General features: G+C 39.7%; 1 protein-coding gene across 3 annotated transcripts in view; it reads right to left on the reverse strand.

Annotated features, from left to right (window-relative positions):
• Positions 1–21,455, reverse strand: part of wscd2 (WSC domain containing 2) — a 229,023-nt gene that overhangs the window by 25,398 nt on the left and 182,170 nt on the right. For all 3 annotated transcript variants that reach the window (XM_061906562.1, XM_061906564.1, XM_061906563.1), the window contains 2 exons: positions 14,701–14,865; positions 14,402–14,602 (listed from right to left, as the gene is read on the reverse strand). In XM_061906562.1, the coding sequence (XP_061762546.1) occupies positions 14,402–14,602; positions 14,701–14,865 (366 nt within the window). The remainder of the gene's footprint in view (positions 1–14,401; positions 14,603–14,700; positions 14,866–21,455) is intronic.

Consider the following 21,455-nt stretch of genomic DNA (forward strand, 5'->3'; position numbering starts at 1 on the left):
GAGAAGTCAAAGTAGAAAGACAGAGTTGGGAAGCTTTAGCCTTTAGCCACACAAACACACGGTGATTCCTTGTTTAAAATTCACGGAGGTGAAACTTTCCTATGGATCACAGCGGACATGGATCCCGACTACATGTCAACCAGCAGGTTTCGGTGAGAAAATTGTGGTTAAAAAGTCGCCACTTATCGGATATCAGCTGAGCTTCTGCCTCCCGTACAGCTGCCGTCGACTCCCCTGAGACACTGCGCGTGGACGTACACTTCCGACTATCAGGTACTATTAAACTCACAAGAACACTAGCCACACAATAGAAAGATAAGGGATTTCCCAGAATTATGTGTCTAAAAACATATGAATCTGTCCGAATGCAACACGATTACAATCGCGTTTTTTTGTTGTTGTTTTTTTTCTAGTCCGTCGCTATCAATATCCTCAAACACGAATCTTTCATCGTCACTCAAATTAATGGGGAAATTGTCGTTTTCTCGGTCGGAATAACTGTTTTTGCTGGAGGCTCCCATTAAAATCAATGTGAATATATGAGGAGCAATCAAAATGTGACGTCATCGTCTGCGACTTCCGGTAGAGGCAGGGCTTTTCTCCAGTTGCGAACTTTATCGTGGATGTTCTCTAAATCCTTTCAGCGAAATATGGCAATATCGCGAAATGATCAAGCATGACACATAGAATGGACCTGCTGTCCCCATTTAAATAAGAAAATCTCATTTCAGTAGGCCTTTAAAGGCCTACTGAAACCCACTACTACCCACCACGCAGTCTGATAGTTTATATATCAGTGATGAAATATTAACATTGCAACACATGCCAATACGGCCTTTTTAGTTTACTAAATTGTAATTTTAAATTGATGAATGATGACGCGCACGCGTGACGTCACTGACTGTCAGGAAATATTAGCAGCTGCACCACTCGCGGCTAAAAGTCGTCTGCTTTATCTGCATTATTACACAGTATTTTGGACATCTGTGTTGCTGAATCTTTTGCAATTTGTTCATTTAATAATGGAGACTCTAAAAAACAATGCTGTTGGTGGAAAGCGGTGTATTGCAGCTGCCTTTAGCACCGAGACACAGCCGATGTTTCTTTGTTTGTTGTGAAGCGGAGCGGTCAAGCGAACATGTTTTCACTATGTCAACCAGCATGTTTTTGGATGGGGAAATTGTGATATATATCTTACCGGAGACATCATTGGATTATTCGTCATCCTGCAGTAGCGGCAGCTGTGAGCTTGGCTCCTCGGTTTCTCTCTGAGACCCTTTGTGTTCACCGCAGCCATCCGACCTCGAAGTATGTCTTTACAATCTTTTACAATCTTTAAAATCTCACTAAAACAATAAGCAGATAAGGGATCTTCCAGAATTATCCTAGTAAATGTGTCTAATTACATCTGAAGCGCTCACATTGGCGTTGCTTTTTTTTTCTTTTCTATTCCTTCTCTATCAATATCCTAATTCACAAATCTTTCGTCCTGGCTCAAATTAATGGTGAAATTGTCGCTTTCTTGGTCTGAATTGCTCTTACTGCTGGTGGCTCTCATTATAAACAATGTAAATATGTGTGGAGCCCTGCAACTCGTGACGTAACGTGCACATACTTCCGGTACAGGCAGGGCTTTTCTATTAGTGACCAAAAGTTGCGAACTATATCGTGGATGTTCTCTACTAAATCCTTTCAGCAAAAATATGGCAATATCGCGAAATGATCAAGTATGACACATAGAATGGACCTGCTATCCCCATTTAAATAAGAAAATCTCATTTCAGTAGACCTTTAATTAAAAGGTTCCAGGAAGTAATTAATGTGAAACAAAATACCCATTCCACACAAAGGCTCAGTTTATACAGAGAAAGATATTCTAAAACCAATTCAATCGTGGCAATAATTGAAATGTAATTGAACTCATTTGCAGAGTAAGTGACAAAGCTGTGGGTTTATCGTAGACTCTGTAAATTTGCTTGAATCCGTGCAAACAAATGTTTAAAAAAAAACAAAAAAACGTCTTCTACACACTTTTTAACTTAGTTAAAATCCCGTCAGTAAAATAAAGATGACGTTGTTGGCGCTGCGGAGTGCACGCCGAGCAGATCTATTAAACTTGTGCGCGGAGGGTTGCGTCTCTCAATGTGCAAAGTAGGGAGCGCCATCCATTTAGCGGGTCTGTGTTCATGCGTGTGCAGAATGTATGCTGATTATCAGAATGCCCCCAATAGCAGGAGGAGGAGGAGATGCAAATATAATCGTTTGGCACTCACAATGTGATTTATCAATATTTAAACTGTTCTGCAGCTGCTGATTTGCATCTATATTTAGCACGTCTGAAAAAAGACGTGCAAAACAGCACAGTTGGCTGTGAGAAGAGAAAGGGATGGACAAAGAACCTGCCATCCTATGTGTGCATTTCAATATATGTGGATTGTCAGAAATACAAAAAAATAGTAGACTTATCAAACTATTCAGCAATATATATATATTTTTTATAGCTGCTGAATGAAATATTCGGCTGATTGAAACAAATTTAACTGATTCGTTTTGGTGTCTCCTTACGTCTTTTTCATAAAGGAGCTATATTATTAAAGGAGCTATATTATTTATATATCTCCATAGAAAATGCATATTGCGAGACTTTTTTCGCAGAGGAGATATATTATTGACATATCTAATATATGATACAATATCCATTTATATGAAATTGGCTGAAAAACGTATTGCATTATGCATTTTCTTAAGAGATACATTAATAATGTTTCTCCAAAACGAAAAACAAAAAACTAATGACGCGTAAAAGTCTGCTGTGATCCTGTTTCACAACACTGGTGCACACCAGAGCGCACCTTCAATGTGCTAAAAAAAAATTTCCTTTGTCTAGATGGCGCATCTATATCGCCCATATTATATCTGTGTGCTGCATGTTCCACAACATAACAAAACACGCCCACTAATGTACTTTGCAGTTTTGTACTTTGCACATGCTGTTTAGCATGTGTTATTTGGATCTTAGTAGATCTGGCCTATAATGTGGGTAGAACTGTTATCCACTGAAACTCATAGTATGATTCCCGAACGCGGCCACCCCTGCTGCTCACTGCTCCCCTCACCTCCCATGGGGTGGAACAAGGTGATGAATCAAATGCAGAGAGTAATTTCACCACACCTAGTGTGTGTGTGACTATCAGTGGTACTTTAACTTTATCTTTAAAACACTGTACCATGGAATTCTGATTAGTAAATATTAGTGCTGTGAGGATTGCATTTATCAAATAAATTTATTAGAATTTTAAATTTTTGCTTTGATGATTCATTTAATGAGTCAAATGACTTAAAAAATTAAGTGACTGTACATAGTTTCTTTAATGAATTTATTATTGTCATGTGCTTGTGATCATGTTTTGTTTAGTTGTGTTATGTTTCTTCAAGACTCCATTAGTTCCTGTTTTTTCACTCCATTGTTTTGTTTCCATGACAACCCATTAGTTTTCACCTGTCCTCATGTCACGCACCTGATTCACTTGGACTCATGCACCTGCGGTCAATCACCACGTCACTTTTTAAGCCTGTAGTTGCCAGGCAGTCAGCCCGGCGACATCACCCTCTACACACCCTTGATACCTGATTGATTGCTCACTTCTTGCCATAGATTCATGCTTTTCACGTCACAGTAAGTGTTTTTGTTTTTGTTGTCAACAGTTCTGCCATGGTGCAAGTTTTTGTTTTCAGAGCCAGGTTTTGAACCTCTGCTGAGAGCACCTTTTGTTTGTTAATTTTTTTGAATTAATAATAAAGGATGTTATTACCTTCACGCCATGTCCGATCCAGTCAATTTGCACCACGGGAAAACAAACCGCACCAAAGTCCACGACATGACAATTATGAGTCTACTGGAAATGTGACCAAATCTGTTGCGTCAAAAGTATACATACAGCATACATTTTGGTGATGTAGAAAAGTTACAATAAAATCAAATTAGCTTCATTGCATGGCTTCTTAACTTCATGTGAGTGATTATGATTGACGACACTTGTTGACTTCTCTGAGCCTATTTAAATAGCGCTCCTGTAATGCAGTCATTAGACCCGGTTACAAACGCGACAATGGGAAAGTCAAAGGAACTCAGCAGAGAACTGAAAAAAATGTATCATTGACTTGAACAAGTCCGGCAAGTCACTTGGAGCCATTTCAAAGCAGCTTAAGGTCCCAAGAGCAACTGTGCAGACAATTGTTTGTAAGTATAAAGTGCATGGCACAGTTTTGTCACTGCCACGATCAGGAAGAAAACGCAAGCTATCACCTGCTGCTGAGAGAAAATTGGTCAGGATGATCAAGAGTCAACTGAGAACCACCAAAAAGCATTGGAACCTGCTGGAACACAGGTGTCAGTGTCCACACTCAAGTGAAGTGAAGTGAAGTGAATTATATTTATATAGCGCTTTTCTCAAGTGACTCAAAGCGCTTTTACATAGTGACACCCAATATCTAAGTTACATTTAAACCAGTGTGGGTGGCACTGGGAGCAGGTGGGTAAAGTGTCTTGCCCAAGGACACAACGGCAGTAACTAGGATGGCACAAGTGGGAATCGAACCTGCAACCCTCAAGTTGCTGGCACGGCCACTCTACCAACCGAGCTATACCGCCCCTCAAGCGTGTTTTCCATAGTCATGGACAGAGGCTACAATGCAAGAAGGAAGTCCTTGCTCCGGAAGCGACACCTTAAGGCTCGTCTAAAGTGTCCTGCTGATCCTATGGACAAAGATAAGACCTTCTGGAGGAAAGTTCTGCGGTGAATTGTAGCTAAAATGTTGCTGTTTGGCCACAATACCCAGCAATATGTTTGAAGGAGAAAAGGTAGGGCATTTAATCCCAGGAATACCATTCCTACTGTCAAGCTTGGTGGTGGTAGTATTATGCTCTGGGCCTGTTTTGTTGCCAATGCAACTGGTGCTTTACAGAGAGTAAATGGGACAATGAAAAATGTCCTTCACAAGTGTATGTAAACTTTTGACCACGATCGTATATGGGAAAAAAAAGTTTCTTCTAAAATTAATCGTGCGGCTATTTAAATAGGGCTCCTGTAATGCAGTCATTAGACCCGGTTACAAACGCGACAATGGGAAAGTCAAAGGAACTCAGCAGAGAACTGAAAAAAATGTATCATTGACTTGAACAAGTCCGGCAAGTCACTTGGAGCCATTTCAAAGCAGCTTAAGGTCTCAAGAGCAACTGTGCAGGCAATTGTTTGTAAGTATAAAGTGCATGGCACAGTTTTGTCACTGCCACGATCAGGAAGAAAACGCAAGCTATCACCTGCTGCTGAGAGAAAATTGGTCAGGATGATCAAGAGTCAACTGAGAACCACCAAAAAGCATTGGAACCTGCTGGAACACAGGTGTCAGTGTCCACACTCAAGTGAAGTGAATCTTGGGATTTTGTAGTATTCTAAGGAGGCCATTGTGCATACTTGCCAACCCTCCCGGATATTCCAGGAGACTCCCGAAATTCTGCGCCTCTCCCGAAAACCTCCCGGAAGAAATTTTCTCCCGAAAATCTCTTGAAATTCAGCTGAGCAAAAGGCCACGCCCCCTCGAGGCCCATGCGGAACTGAGTGGGGACACCCTGTTTTCACGCCCGCTTTCCCACTATATAAACAGCTTGCCTGCCCAATCACGTTACAACATCTACGGATTTTAATAAAAAACTGCACACACAAGCCGTCTTTAATAGAGTGATTCTATGTTGTCTGTCGCCATCTCCTGGTGAATGTTGGTTATAGCGCTATGGGGTTGCTTTGTGACACCACGATTTATGTGGCGTCGCGCACCTGATGGCAAGTGACTCTCGCCAGTACGCAAATGGCAGAACCAAGGTTACTCAAATAGTGAAAGGTAAGTGTTTGTTTTTTTTAAGTAACCAGCAAGCACAGTACAGTTAGTAGAACAACTGTGTTTTTATTACTGTGTATTTGATAGGTGCCGTCTGAATTTTAACTATTTCTTTTATTTATATATATAATAAAATAAATATATAGCTAGAATTCACTGAAAGTCAAGTATTTCATACATGTATATATATATATATATATATATATATATATATATATATATATATATATATATATATATATGAAATATATATGAAATACTCGAGTTGGTAAATTATACTCCCCTCTTAACCACGCCCCCCGCCACAACCACGCCCCCAACCAAGCGTCCGCTCCACCCCCGACCACGCCCCCCACCTCCCGAAATTGGAGGTCTCAAGGTTGGCAAGTATGCCATTGTGTTATGTAAAATGTTCATTGTGCCAAACTGGCAAGACATCCAGACATTGCTATGGTAAGCAGTGTTGTAATAAGCAGCGTAAAGAGCCCTTAATTCATTTCCTTCTTTGACATTTTAGCATCCTTCACCTTCCACTTGTCATTTCTAAGGCAATTTGTAGTCTGACATTGTGCTTTGACATTAAGGACCCCACCACATAGCAAGAACAAAATAAAAGCTCGCAGCGGCTGACAAACACATCCAATTATCACGATGGTGTGCACAACTTTAGACCAATGCACAGGCCCTCTCTAATTGAGTTTGTCACGGTCGCCCGAGGAACGTGCTGGTTGTACACGGTGACACGACTCATCATGCCATCGAGCAGCGTGACGAAGGCCCTGTTTCATTTCTCATTTCTGAAAACAGACGGCGTCACCGCAGCCCGCGCCGCGCTAATAATTTACACCGCTACTTAAAAACATTGCCACACCGAGTTCAAAAAAGGTCACGACCGCATCAGTCCTCAGTTCAGTGGTCATTTCCTCAATTTCCCTATCGTTCCACATCATTGAACAATTGCCCAGACAAACGCAAAAATGCAATATAATGAACTATCCCCCCCCAGGTCAACATTAAATTGCTACCTGTCATGAGCAAGATAATGTTCCGTCTCTTTTTGCGGAGGCATGACCTCGATGCAAAAAAAGTGCACTGTGAGGCACGTACAATCCTCTCCGGCTCACTTTATTTCAGCCAAACGCTCCTCTTCAATCATTTCACCTCGCCCCGCTCTTATTGCTTGGAGCAAATATAATGTTTGCATGGTGGTCATGAAGTGTGCCGAGCAAATCATAAAAGTCAATGAAAAATAGACATAACTCCAAAAAGTACAATGACCTCAATCCACTATCTATCCAAGAAGAAAGAGAAGGTGTTTGATATTTTGTCAAATGGATGAGAAATTATTTGTCATTCACATCATTATAAATTATAAAAGACGAGTAAAAAAAAAAAAAAAAAAAAGAATGTTCCTCTTTCTGTTTGGGTTTACGCTTTCTGATGTGATCAAAATCAACTGAGTCATACGTCTTGCAGTCTGCACGGATGTTTTCATCAAAAACTAAAACTGAACGAAAAACTAGACTGGCACATTCAGCTTCATGGCAAAGGTTACTTCCAGGCTTGGCAACACCCCAGTTTTCACCAACCACCGGTCCATTACACATTTGCTATCGGGCCCCACAGAAACAGTAAATCATTTTTAAAAGGCTGCATTTTCTCCAACTTAACATCTGCCTGTCCCACTCGAGTCTAGGGGTCTGCAACCTGCGGCTCTTACATCCCTGTGTTGTGCTTTTGTGTACTGTAGTCGCTACGCAGTCCCTTTGGGCACAGTCATGAGTCTTTTCAAGTTCTGCCTCAGCCATTTAATTATAAGGGTTGTTCCATTAACAATGAGTAATATATAACTATGCATAACATACATAATACATTAAGTCCAGTCAGCTTTATTTGTCAATTTCTTTTCATGTAAAGACATACAAAGGAATTGAAATTTTGTTTCGCACAAATAGTAAAGTGCAACATAAATATGTCTACCTACTAAAATGACAATAATATATAGTTCCCGTTACTTTTAAATAGGATATGGCTGTAAACAATGAGTGTTTCATCAGAAGTGCAAATAATGTACTTATGATATAGCAGCAGATGTGTGCAATTTAGCATAATCATTTTTCTGTGGGTCATGGAGTTAAGAATTCAGGGTTGTTCCAGGGAGGGGGATTTCAAAGTCCTGACAGCCTGATGGATCGGGCTGAGGATTGGGGGGGGTTCAGCAGCCTGGTGGTGAAAGCTGTTGGTGAGTCTGGTGAGTATATGTATATGTATACAATATACAGACCCCGTTTCCATATGAGTTGGGAAATTGTGTTGGATGTAAATATAAACGGAATACAATGATTTGCAAATCCTTTTCAACCCATATTCAATTGAATGCACTACAAAGACAAGATATTTGATGTTCAAACTCATAAACTTTATTTTTTTTTGCAAATAATAATTAACTTAGAATTTCATGGGTGCAACACGTGCGAAAGTAGTTGGGAAAGGGCAAGTTCACCACTGCGTTAAATCACCTTTTCTTTAACAACTCTCAATAAACGTTTGGGAACTGAGGAAAATAATTGTTGAAGCTTTGAAAGTGGAATTCTTTCCCATTCTTATTTTATGTAGAGCTTCAGTCGTTCAACAGTCTGGGGTCTCCGCTGTCGTATTTTACGCTTCATAATGTGACACACATTTTCGATGGGAGACAGGTCTGGACTGTAGGCGGGCCAGGAAAGTACCCCCACTCTTTTTCTACAAAGCCACGCTGTTGTAACATGAGCTGAGTGTGGCTTGACATTGTCTTGCTGAAATAAACAGGGGCATCCATGAAAAAGACGAAGTTTAGATGGCAGAATATGTTGTTCCAAAACCTGTATGTACCTTTCAGCATTAATGGTGCCTTCACAGTTGTGTAAGTTACCCATGCCTTGGGCACTAATGCACCCCCATACCATCACAGATGCTGGCTTTTGAACTTTGCGTCGATAACTGTCTGGATGGTTTTCTTACCCTTTGGTCCGGATGACACGATGACGAAAACAATTTGAAATGTGGACTCGTCAGACCACAGAACAGTTTTCCACTTTGCATCAGTCCATCTTAGATGATCTCAGGCCCAGAGAAGCCGGCGGCGTTTCTGGATGTTGTTGATAAATGGCTTTCGCTTTGCATAGTAGAGCTTTAACTTGCACTAACAGATGTAGCGACCAACTGTATTTAGTGACAGTGGTTTACTGAAGTGTTGCTGAGCCCATGTGGTGATATCCTTTCGAGACTGATGTCGGTTTTTGATACAGATCCGTCTACCATGAATTGATTAACGTGGACCCCGACTTAAACAAGTTGAAAAACTTTTTCAGGTGTTACCATTTAGTAGTCAATTGTACGGAATATGTACTATACTGTGCAATCTACTAATAAAAGTTTCAATCAATCAATCAATGAGGGATCGAAGGTCAGGGTCATTCAATGTTGGTTTCCGGCCATACCCCTTACGTGCAGTGATTTCTCCAAGTTCTCTGAACCTTTTGATGATATTATGGACCGTAGATGTTAAAATCCCTAAATTTCTTGCAATTGCACTTTAAGAAACGTTGTTCCTAAACTGTTTGACTATTTGCTCACACAGTTGTGGACAAAGGGGTGTACCTCGCACCATCCTTTCTTGTGAAAGACTGAGCATTTTTTGGTAAGCTTTTTTTATACCCAATCATGGCACCCACCTTTTCCCAATTAGCCTGCACACCTGTGGGATGTTCCAAATAAGTGTTTGATGAGCATTCCTCAACTTGATCAGTATTTATAACCACCTTTCCCAACTTCTTTGTCACATGTTACTGGCATCAAATTCTAAAGTTAATGATTATTTGCAAAAAAAAAAATTGTTTATCCAATATGTTGTCTTTGTAGCATTTCCCAACTGATATGGAAACAGGGTTTGTAATTTTTTTACATAAGCTGCAAAATTTTTTTTTAAATATTTCTTTAAAAACTTGCAGCTCAGTCACCAGAATTTTTACAGTAAAAGCAGTGTTTTTTTTTACAGCGTATAAAAAATTTCAATTAATGGAAAGGAAAAATGAAACCACTGTTTTTAGCAGTAAAATTCATGCAACAGAGCTGAGAGTTTTTTTTAACCGTAAAATCTAGTTTCAAGGTTTTTTTTTTGTTATTTTTTTTCAATGTTTTAGTATCTTATTATATATATATATATATATATAGATATATATATTAGGGCTGGGGAACGATTAAAACATTTAATCAAAGTTAATCGCACTATTTCTCCGAATAATCGCGATGAACTGCATTGTAAACGCAAAGCCCAATAATGAATTCAAAAGTAGTGTGTAGTGCACCTTTATTGGAATATTCTCCTACATGAACAAAAGCGCCAAAACATTTGTTGTGCAAACACAATTTAAATCAGTCCTTGTTAAACAGTAGCAGTTAAATAGCATATTTTATGAAAATCAACTAAAAAAATTTAAATACAAACATTTAAGCTTATTGCCACTGCCAGGGTATTTAAGTTATCCTGTTTGTTATGGAAAATAAATATAATCTACATACAAATCTCTGAGCCACAATCATAACATCTGAACAGGCAATTTCTGAGGTAACAGCAGAAACGGCGTGGCGCAGTGGGAGAGTTGCCGTGCGCAACCCGAGGGTCCCTGGTTCAGATCCCACCTAGTACCAACCTCGTCACGTCCGTTGTGTCCTGAGCAAGACACTTCACCCTTGCTCCTGATGGGTGCTGGTTAGCGCCTTGCATGGCAGCTCCCTCCATCAGTGTGTGAATGTGTGTGTGAATGGGTAAATGTGGAAGTAGCGTCAAAGCGCTTTGAGTACCTTGAAGGTAGAAAAGCGCTATACAAGTACAACCCATTTATCATTTATCAGGGATCTTATGTTTAAAAAACCTATATTATAGGTTAGTGGGCTGTTTTAGGGAATTTTTGATCAAATTATCTGTAGTAGCAATATTAATAATGTTGTGTTTATTCTGTGTAGTGCACTTAAAATAATTAATACCATATCTAGGAATTGATATGATGGGAATTTTCCGATTGTTTGCTTGGTGCTTTGATAAACTGAACGCATCATATACATGGCACTATATTGTGATGTTATGAGCCAGGGAAAAAAATAACTACCCTACCCAGCATGCAACAGGAGTGACGAGCAAGCGCGGTAGCCCGGTATAGGTTGTGTCGCCATGACGGCATCTTGTATGTTGTGATATGCACGCTCTGGAAGTAAAAGTTAAGAACTCAGCCAACACGCCTCGTCTGCATTATTCATAAATAGACAGACAACACATATACTCCGCTGCTTCACAGGCCGCTGGATGTAGCCGGCAAAGTATTCCCATGCTAGCTAGCCGGTCTAGCAAGCACGCGTCATTCAGTCCAAAACGGCCCGATCTATCCACATTCAGAATTGTCTGGCGGTCGTAAGTGATCCCGGAGTGACCACGCTGTAAGCCAGCCATGAAATTTGCAGAATTGTCCGGTATTTTTGCCAAATGTTCCATCTTTACCAAGAGCCCCTCGACGCCGAGGTACATCCGGGAGATGCCATCTTGTTAAGAAAAGGCATTAACAAAATAAAAGCATGTAAACAACATACGCAAATGTGCGATAAAATAATTGTCGGCGTTAATAGATTGATGAGTTAACGCGTAATTAACGCATTAATTTGCTCACCCCTAATATATATATGTACCGTTACACACCTATATATATATATATATATATATATATATATATATATATATATATATATATATATATATATATATATACAGGGGTGTTATACATTAGGGGTGTAACGGTACACAAATATTTCGGTTCGGTACGTACCTCGGTTTAGAGGTCACGGTACGGTTCATTTTCGGTACAGTAAGAAAACAACAAAATATAAAATGTTTTGTTATTTATTTACCAAATTTGTAAACAATGGCTTTATCCTTTTAACGTTGGGAACACTATAATAATTCTGCCCACGTTAATCAACATTAAACTGCCTCAAATTGTTGCTCTGATTAAATAAAATGACAAAACTTTTCTTCCACATATAAAACGTGCAAAATTAAACAGATTCAAGTAAACGTATCATGCTTAATTTATCACAGCATTTGGGAAGCCTGTAGTTGTATCGTGTGCGAGGTAAGCAAGCGTACATACACATGGGAAATGTGCTATATCTTACAGTCAGTAACCTTTTCCACATGTGTCACCAATAATCCAAACTAAACTAATAAATAATGCAGTAAAAAGCAGCATTAGTTCAGTATTCAAGTTAATACAGTGATAACGAAATCAGGAAGCTATGACTCGCCACAGTAAAACTTAGGCAAACATTTTAAAAAACCAAAAGTAAAAGCACAGGCATATATAGCACAGTGATGAAAAACAATATGTTGCAAGCAGCCACCACAGTTGACGTACTTAACACAAAAGTGATAATTTCTTGCGCCGTCGGGGGTGTGTTAGACAACTTGCTTCTCACTAAACATCAATATACAGCAGAGTGCATCAAAAACAGCTGCAAAATTGCCCCAAAAATTATATTTTGACAAAATGAAAGCATGTTTTATTGTAAGTTTATGAACTGGAGTATGTTTAAAACTATATTCAGACTAATAATTTTGGTTTATTTTCTCAAGAAAACGTCAGAACGACTGCAATTGTATGCTTCCAGGCATAAAAGTCCTTGGTGTCTAACATGGTGCTTGTTGTTTAGTTGCCAATACTTTCTTTAAACATGACTCTGAATAAAGCTAGGGGTGTAACGGTACGTGTATTTGTATTGAACCGTTTCGGTACGGGGGTTCCGGTTCGGTTCGGAGGTCTACCGAACAAGTTTCCACACGAACAAATGAAGTAGCCGCCTAAGCTAAAGTTTTAACAAGCCGCTCTGCTTTCTGCCTCTGTCTCATACACAGCACCCAGCATTGTCTCACCCACACAACCATTTGATTGGTTACATATGTAGCTGTAACAGCCAATCAGCAACGCGTATTCAGAGGGCATGTAGTCAGCGCTTCTGCGGTGGGGTTAGCAAATATGTGTTTAGCAGGTGAGCATAAGGCAGCATACTCTCCCCAAATTATAATAAACACTTCCCAGTCAACTACTACTAACATCACAATGAGCGTGTTGACCTTCTAGAAACTTAAACTCAGCTCGCTCGCAGTCCTGGCTTGAGGTGAAGGCTAATTAACTTTTAGCGTAACGTTAGCTCATTTTGCTGTGTGTGTGCGTGTTAGCTCATTGTGCGGTGTGTGTTTGTGCTTGGGTGAATTCTAGTGACATAATAATGTAAGTGCATTATTAAGCCTACATGAACTCCATGGTGTTCAGGGATGAATAGTCTCTCCTATTGCTATTGTACTCTTTTTTTCAGCTATAGTTACATTAATCATTAGTAATGTAGCAGCCTTGTTTTGAATATCAGGGTCCCTGGTATCACATGTTGACAAAAATACAACATTTACATAATAAAAATCAACTACAGGCTTCCCAAATGCTGTAATAAATTAAGCATGATGAGTTGACTTGAAACTGTTTAATGTTGCACTTTTTATATGTAGAAGAAAAGTTTTGTCATTTTATTTAATCTGAGCAACAAGTTGAGGTAGTTTAATGTTGATTAATGTGGGCAGAATTATTATAGTGTTCCCAATGTTAGGATAAAGCCATTGTTTACAAATTTGGTAAAAAAATAACCAAAAAATGTATAGTTTGTTGTTTTCTTACTGTACCGAAAATGAACTGAACCGTGACCTCTAAACTAAGGTATGTACCGAACCGAAATTTTGGTGTACTGTTACACCCCTAAATCAAACTATACACTACTGCCATCTAACATCTTAGAATTGCAATTGCATGCAAAGTCAAATCTACTGTACAATTCTTGCAAATGAGACCTGGAAATGAATTAAGACAACAGGACAGCACAGTTATCATAAACGCTTGTTTTTAAATGTTGCATTAAAGAATACATTTTATTATTAACACACACAAATGTGGCGAAAATTGATACCCTTGAGTATTGGTATCAATTCGGACATACTGGGAATTGGTACCTTATTGGTTTTAATCTGAAAGGTATCCATCCCAAAACTACACTGACCATGCAAAGTACTACAATGGAACGATTCCAGGTTTGCTGTGATTTCTTTCACATCAAATCTGAATGTAATTGGTTGTGCTTATGTATGATCTTAATAGCTCAAACTTTTAATGAAAATGAGATTTCCTTCCGGATACAATGGCTCAAAATGTCAACACTGCAGCCGACGTTGCTCACCTTTCAATGGTCATTTTCTTTTACGACATTTTTTTACCCAGCAGTTGTAAGTTGTTCTATGGGAGCTTGTCATTTGCCCATTCCAGCCACTCTGCTTTGTGCATTTTCCACCTCAAAGTATTTCCACTTTCCTAAATATTTCAACAACGTGGCAGCTCCTGACATGTGAAATACATTAGCGCCATCTTCTGAGACTCACCTTTTCCTTTCCAGTGGGCCTGGGAGGCGAAGCCAATGTGCCCGCCATATTTACGGTTGAACTCAGCCATCAGAGCCTTGTAGGGGTTTCGGATCATGAGGATGCCGGAGTCAAAAGTTTCGATCTCCTTCTTGCCGCTCTCATGCGTCTTTATGCAGATGGTCCTCCCGCTCCGCCAGTGGTCTCGCTCACCTTTAAATCCTGGGAAAAGACGGGGGCACACAAGGAGACCATTTTTCCCTCAGGGCCACAGACGCGAGTAAAAATGTGGTTTATATTGCCGTATAAAAGCAACCTACCTTTATTGTAGAGTGAGCCGTCAAAGTAATAGCTGCCGGTATAGAAGCCAGTAGCGAGCTCTATGAGGTGGCGAGCCCAGGTATTACCCGCTCCGGGGAAACTAGCGAGGGCAACCAGCTGATTGGCATGAGCGGGGAGGAAGTGACGGTCCATGCAGCGATTATCTGGATGCAATAAGACACAGATCATGTAGGCTTTGAATGACACATGGACAGACTGAGCGGCTGTAATGGTGCCTCTGTGGATTGCCAATGAGCAAAGGGCTGCGGACCCATTGTCTGGTGCAGCTCTTAAAGCAGGGTTGTCAAACTTGTTATTTTTGGGGTGGTATTGCAATTTTGGCTGCCTGAACAGAGAATATACACTATATTGCCAAAAGTATTTGGCCACCTATCTTGACTCACATATGAACTTGAAGTGCCACCGAAGGCTGGGCGGTATGGCCTTTTATTAATATCTCGATATTTTTAGGCCATTTCACGATACACGATATATATATTTCGATATTTTGCCTTAGCCTTGAATGAACACTTGATGCACATAATCACTGCAGTATGATGATTCTATGTGTCTACATTAAATCATTCTTGTTCATACTGCATTAATATATGCTCATTTTAAACTATCATGCAGGCAGAAATCCCAACTAGGTTAATTGAGCAAAACTGTATTTATTAAACAATTATTAAGCAGTGGCACAAACATTTATGTCATTTCCAAAACAGATAGTGCAAGACTGTCAGAAACATTTAGCTCATTGTGGGGTGTGTGTGTCTGTGTGTGTGTATGCTGGTGACATAATAATGTAAGTGCATCATTAAGCCTACATGAACTCCATGGTGTTCAGGGATGAATAGTCTCTCCTATTGCTATTGTACTATTTTTAGCTATAGTTACATTAATCATTATTAATGTAGCATCCTAGTTTTGAATGGCAGGGTCCCTGCTATCACATGTTGATAAAAATATAACATTAACATAATAAAAATCAACTACAGTCTTCCCAAATTGTGTAATAAATTAAGCATGATGTGTGATGACATACCAAAACAACACTAAATTAAAGTGTACTTTCATGTACACAACGCCACTACAATAGTTAAAAACAAATAAAGTGCACTTTTGTGCATGATGTCACACAGTATATTTCATCCATCCATCCATCCATTTTCTACCGATTGAAGATATTTCAATAACTGTCAAATAAAAATGAGCTGCATAATAGGTTCCTGCGGACGTCATCTCCTTCAGTTGTTGACTTTTTTTTTCCATACGGACTTGATGTGGAAATAGTGGCTTCGGCATTTTGTTGGTGTGGCACCGGCCAGAGATGTTGATGCAGAGTTTCAAGCACTCTTAATTCTCTAGCAGGTGACTTTTCAAATGATAAATGATAAATGGGTTGTACTTGTATAGCGCTTTTCTACCTTCAAGGTACTCAAAGCGCTTTGACACTACTTCCACATTTACCCATTCACACACACATTCACACACTGATGGAGGGAGCTGCCATGCAAGGCGCTAACCAGCACCCATCAGGAGCAAGAGTGAAGTGTCTTGCTCAGGACACAACGGATGTGACGAGGTTGGTACTAGGTGGAGATTGAACCAGGGACCCTCGGGTTGCACAGGGCCACTCTTCCACTGCGCCCCGCCATTAGCAGTGCTGCTACTTTTTGTAGCAACGCTTTTGCCGCATAAATGTGGGACACATTCCCGCTTGAAGCCAAATCACCGTCGGACGATAGATCCCGTGCTGTTTTTATTGGGAAATAATTCTTCCTCCATTTGTTACCAGATTCACACCTTCTTTCTCTCGTATTACCACCCGCACCTCACCGTTAGCATCACAGCTAGCGTTACCATGTCGCTACCTCTCTGCTCCGCGTTAGCGTGCGACGCTGCACACGTGCCAGAATGTGATGTGTGTAAGAAAGTGTGCTTGGTTTACGTCTCTGTGAGGAGAGACAAGAAAGAGTGAGAAACGCCTGTTGTGTAATGCCCGCAGCTAAAAGCAACTATGTGAAAATCTATACTCGAATATCACGATATTTGAATATGATGTCGGTCCACAAACCCGCGATATATAGAGTATATCGATATATCGCCCAGCCCTAGTGCCATCCCATTCCCAACCCATAGGGTTCAATATGATGTCGGTCCACCTTTTGCAGCTATTACAGTTTCAACTCTTCTTGGAAGGCTGTCCTCAAGGTTTCGGAGTGTGTTTATAGGAACCGACCATTCTTCCAAAAGCGCATTGGTGAGGTCACACACCGATTTTGGCTGAGAAGGCCTGGCTCTCAGTGTCTGTCCTAATTCATCCCAAATGTCTTCTATCGGGCTCAGGCCAGTCAAGTTCATCCACACAAGACTCTGTCATCCATGTCTTTATGGACCTTGTCATGTTGGAAGAGGAAGTGGCCCGCTCCAAACTGTTCCCACAAGGTTGGGAGCATAGAATTGTCCGAAATGTTTTGGTATCCTGGAGCATTTAAAGCTCCTTTCACTGGAACTAAGGAGCCAAGCCCAACTCCTGAAAAACAACCACTCCACCAAATTTCTACTCGGCACAAAATACAGTCTGAAATTTCCCGTTCTCCTGGCAACCTCCAAACCCAGACTCGTCCATCAGATTTCCAGATGGAAAAGTGTGATTCATCACTCCGGAGAACGCGTCTCCACTGCTCTAGAGTCCAGTTTACATTGCCAACCACTGGCTGAGTTGTTGTTGTTCCCAAACTCTTTCATTTTCTTATAATAAAGCCAACAGTTGACATTGGAATATTTAGGAGCGAGCAAAGTTCACGACTGGATTTGTTGCACAGGTGGCATCCTATGACAGTTCCACGCTGGAAATCACTGAGCTCCTGAGAGCGGCCCATTCTTTAACAAATGTTTGTAGAAACAGTCTCCATGCCTAAGTGCTTGATTTTATACACCGGTGGCCGGGCCAAGTGATTAGGACACCTGATTCTGATCATTTGGATGGGTGGCTAAATACATTTGGCAATATAGCGTATATTAATATAAATGTTTAATAGCCCCGTTAAACACTTTGCGTAGGGATTTGTGTTTATTGTATGTTTTACTAACAGATTGATGGGCAACTTGTTATGAAATCTTAAGTCAAGCTGACATACATATTCAAGTATTTATTTTTGATAAACATGATCAGATAATATTTACAGCTCAGATTTACAGTGGAGTCAAACTCATTTTCATTGAGCGCCACATCGTAATTAAGGGTGCCCTCAGAGGGCCGTTTGTAGCACTGAAGTGAATATACACTATATGTATTTTATTAAGATATAAATAGCCTCATTACACAATAGCCAACGCATTTGTTGCTCATATTTTTTTTCAATCAGCAGACTTGCTCTGAAATTATAAATCAAGGTGAAAAGTAGATATTTCAGTACATATTTTTGTATGGTTTTGCATGATCAAACAATATTAAAGTTTAGAACGTATGTAATTGCATGCATTAAAATAACAAAATACAAATATATATATACATATATATATGTATATATATATATATATATATATATGTATATATATATATATATATAAATATTGCGTTGAGGTGGCGACTTGTCAAGGGTGTACACCGCCTTCCACCCGATTGTAGCTGAGATAGGCACATATATATATATATATATATATATATATATATATATATATATATATATATATATATATATATATATATATATATATATATATATACTGCGTTGAGGTGGCGACTTGTCCAGGGTGTACCCGCCTGCCGCCCAATTGTAGCTGAGATAGGCACAGATATATGTATATATATATAAATAAATAAATAAATAAATATATATATTTATATATATATATATATATGTATATATATACATACATACATACATATATATATATATATATATATATATATATATATATATATACACATATACATATATAGATGGATAGATAGATAGATAGATAAATAGAGAGGGTGACCCCTCAAATCAAAATGTTTGAAATTTATGAAGTATATTTGAGTACCGGTATACCCACAAAATGTATTAGTGACAGGTTGACAAAATTATCTGCAGTAGCGGATTAGGGACACGCTACAACACTTATATGATATCATCTTCCCTCTTTTCTGTCCCTCCACTGTGTCGGAGGCTCCGCGAGCCCGCACGCACAAACACACACACACACATCCCTCCCCTCAGTACACCGGTGTTGACGAATTAAAAACGAGACTAAAAGTGGTCAGAAACGAAATCCACTCATTTTTATTTACCTCATGCACAAAACCAGTGAAGTTGTTACGTTGTGTACAACAGAGGGGAAAAAAAACAGAATACAATGATTTGCGAATCCTTTTCAAGTTATATTCAATTCAATAGACTGCAAATGTTTGAACAGGATCACATGCAAATATTATCTCATTTGGAATTTGATGCCTGCAACATGTTTCAAAAAAGCTGGCAGAAGTGGCAAAAAAGACTGAGAAAGTTGAGGAATTCTCATCAAACACTTATTTGTAACATCCTACAGGTGAATAAGCTAATTGGGAACAGGTGGGTGCCATGATTGGGTATGAAAGCAGCTTCCATGAAATGCTCAGTCATTCACAAAGAAGGATGGGGTGAGCGTCACCACTTTTTGAACAAATGCGTGAGCAAATTGTCTAACAGTGTAAGAACAACATTTCTCAACCAGCTAATGCAAGGAATTTAAGGATTTCACCATCTACAGTCTGTAATATCATCAAAAAGTTCAGAGAATCTGGAGAAATCACTGTACGCAAGCAGCAAGGCTGAAAACCAACAATGAATGCCTGTGACCTTCCATCTGCATCGAAAAACGTCATCAGTGTGTAAAAGTGTCAGTAACTACAGTTGGTCGCTACATCTGTAAGTGCAAGTTAAAGCTCTACTATGCAAAGCCAAAGCCATTTATCAACAACACCCAGAAACGCCGCTGGCTTTGCTGGACTAGAGCTCATTAAAGATGAACTGATGCAGTCCAGAGGCCACCATATGGGATGGTACGGGGGTGTAAGAGTGCCCAAGGCAAGGGTAACTTACACATCTGTGAAGGCACCATTAATGCTGAAAGGTACATACAGGTTTTAGAGCAACATATGTTTCTTGATTATTTCAGCAAGACAATGCCAAGCCATGTGTTACAACAGTGTGGCTTCATAGTAAAAGAATGCGGGTTCCTCGACTGGCCTGCCTGTAGTCCAGATCTGTCTGCCGTTGAAAATGTGTGGTGCAATATGAAGCCTAAAATACCACAATGGAGACAGCGGACTGGTGAACAACTTAAGCTGTACATCAAGGAAGAATGGTAAAGAGTTCCACCTGAAAAGCTTAAAAAAAGGTGTTTCCTCAGTTTCCAAACATTTACTGAGTTTTTTTTAAAGGAAAGGCCATGCAACATAGTGGTAAAATGCCCTTGTGCCAACTTGTTTGCACTGTGTTGCTGCCATTTAATTCTAAGTTAATGATTATTTGCAAAAAATAAATAAATGTACGTTTCTCGGTTCAAACATTAAATATCTTGTCTTTGCAGTCTATTCAATTCAATACAAGTTAAACAGTATTTGCAAATCATTATATTCTATTTTTATTTAAGAATGACACAACGTGCCAACTTCACTGGTTTTGGGTTTTGTAGATTGGTGGGAGAAATTGAGACTATATCTAATCAAAGTTTTTTAATAGCATAGAATATGACAGAGGGTGGGAGTTAGCAACGAAGGTGGTTCAGAGGAAGTTCAAGTTGAACGTCTCACCGGAAGCACCAGAAACAAAAAAGTGTGGATTTAACACGTGTCGTGCTCTACATCGCAATATGTGAACACATTTTATTTTGGCAGTATATGATGCCATTTGCAGGCAAGCCATCGATTGTGACATCGTCACAAATGTAAGTTAAAGCCGTGTGTATTTGCTGTTTCTGGTGATCTGTCAAAACCAGCTATCAGTTGCTTTTCCTGTTTAAACGGTGATGAAAACAAATATGTAGTCACTTTTTGCGTCAATGGGAACTTCCCCATGCTGTACTTGTCTACATCAGGGTTGTCAAACTCATTTTAGCTCAGGGGCTACATGAAGAAAAATCTATTCTCACGTCGGCCAGACTGCTAAAATGGCATTAAAACTTAAAAATAAAGACAACTTCAGATTGCTTTTTTTTTTTTTTGTCTAACTTCGGCCAAAAATAGAACAAGCACATTCTGAAAATATACATATTACAAATAACCCTCTTGGCAAAACACTTCAAGTTAGTTGAAAAATTGGGGCAGTTTCAAAATAACCATGAAGAACACAATCAACTTGGGCTTTAGCTCAGTATATTTACAAAGCAATTAAACTTTAAGTACTTCCTGTTTAGCATTCTCATTTTGGGCAGTTCACCATTAAAAATGGGTTTGAAAAGTGACCGAGTGTTTCCTCAAACCGCCACATTGGTGACATCCGCAACTGCCACAACACATTAATCCATCCATCTATTTACTACCGCTTGTCCCTTACGTGGTCGTGGGGGGTATTGGAGCCTATCTCAGCTGAACACGGGCGGAAGGCAGGTACACCCTGGACAAATCATCACCTCATCACAGGGCCAACACAGATGGACAGACAACATGCACACTCACATTCACACATTAGGACCAATTTCGTGCTGCCAATCAACCTATACCCAGGTGCATGTTTTTGGAAGTGGGAGGAAGCCGGAGTACCCGTAGGGAACCCACGCAGTCACG

The sequence above is a fragment of the Nerophis ophidion genome, linkage group LG07, assembly GCF_033978795.1.
Source record: "Nerophis ophidion isolate RoL-2023_Sa linkage group LG07, RoL_Noph_v1.0, whole genome shotgun sequence".
NCBI classification, from domain to species: Eukaryota; Metazoa; Chordata; class Actinopteri; order Syngnathiformes; family Syngnathidae; genus Nerophis; species Nerophis ophidion.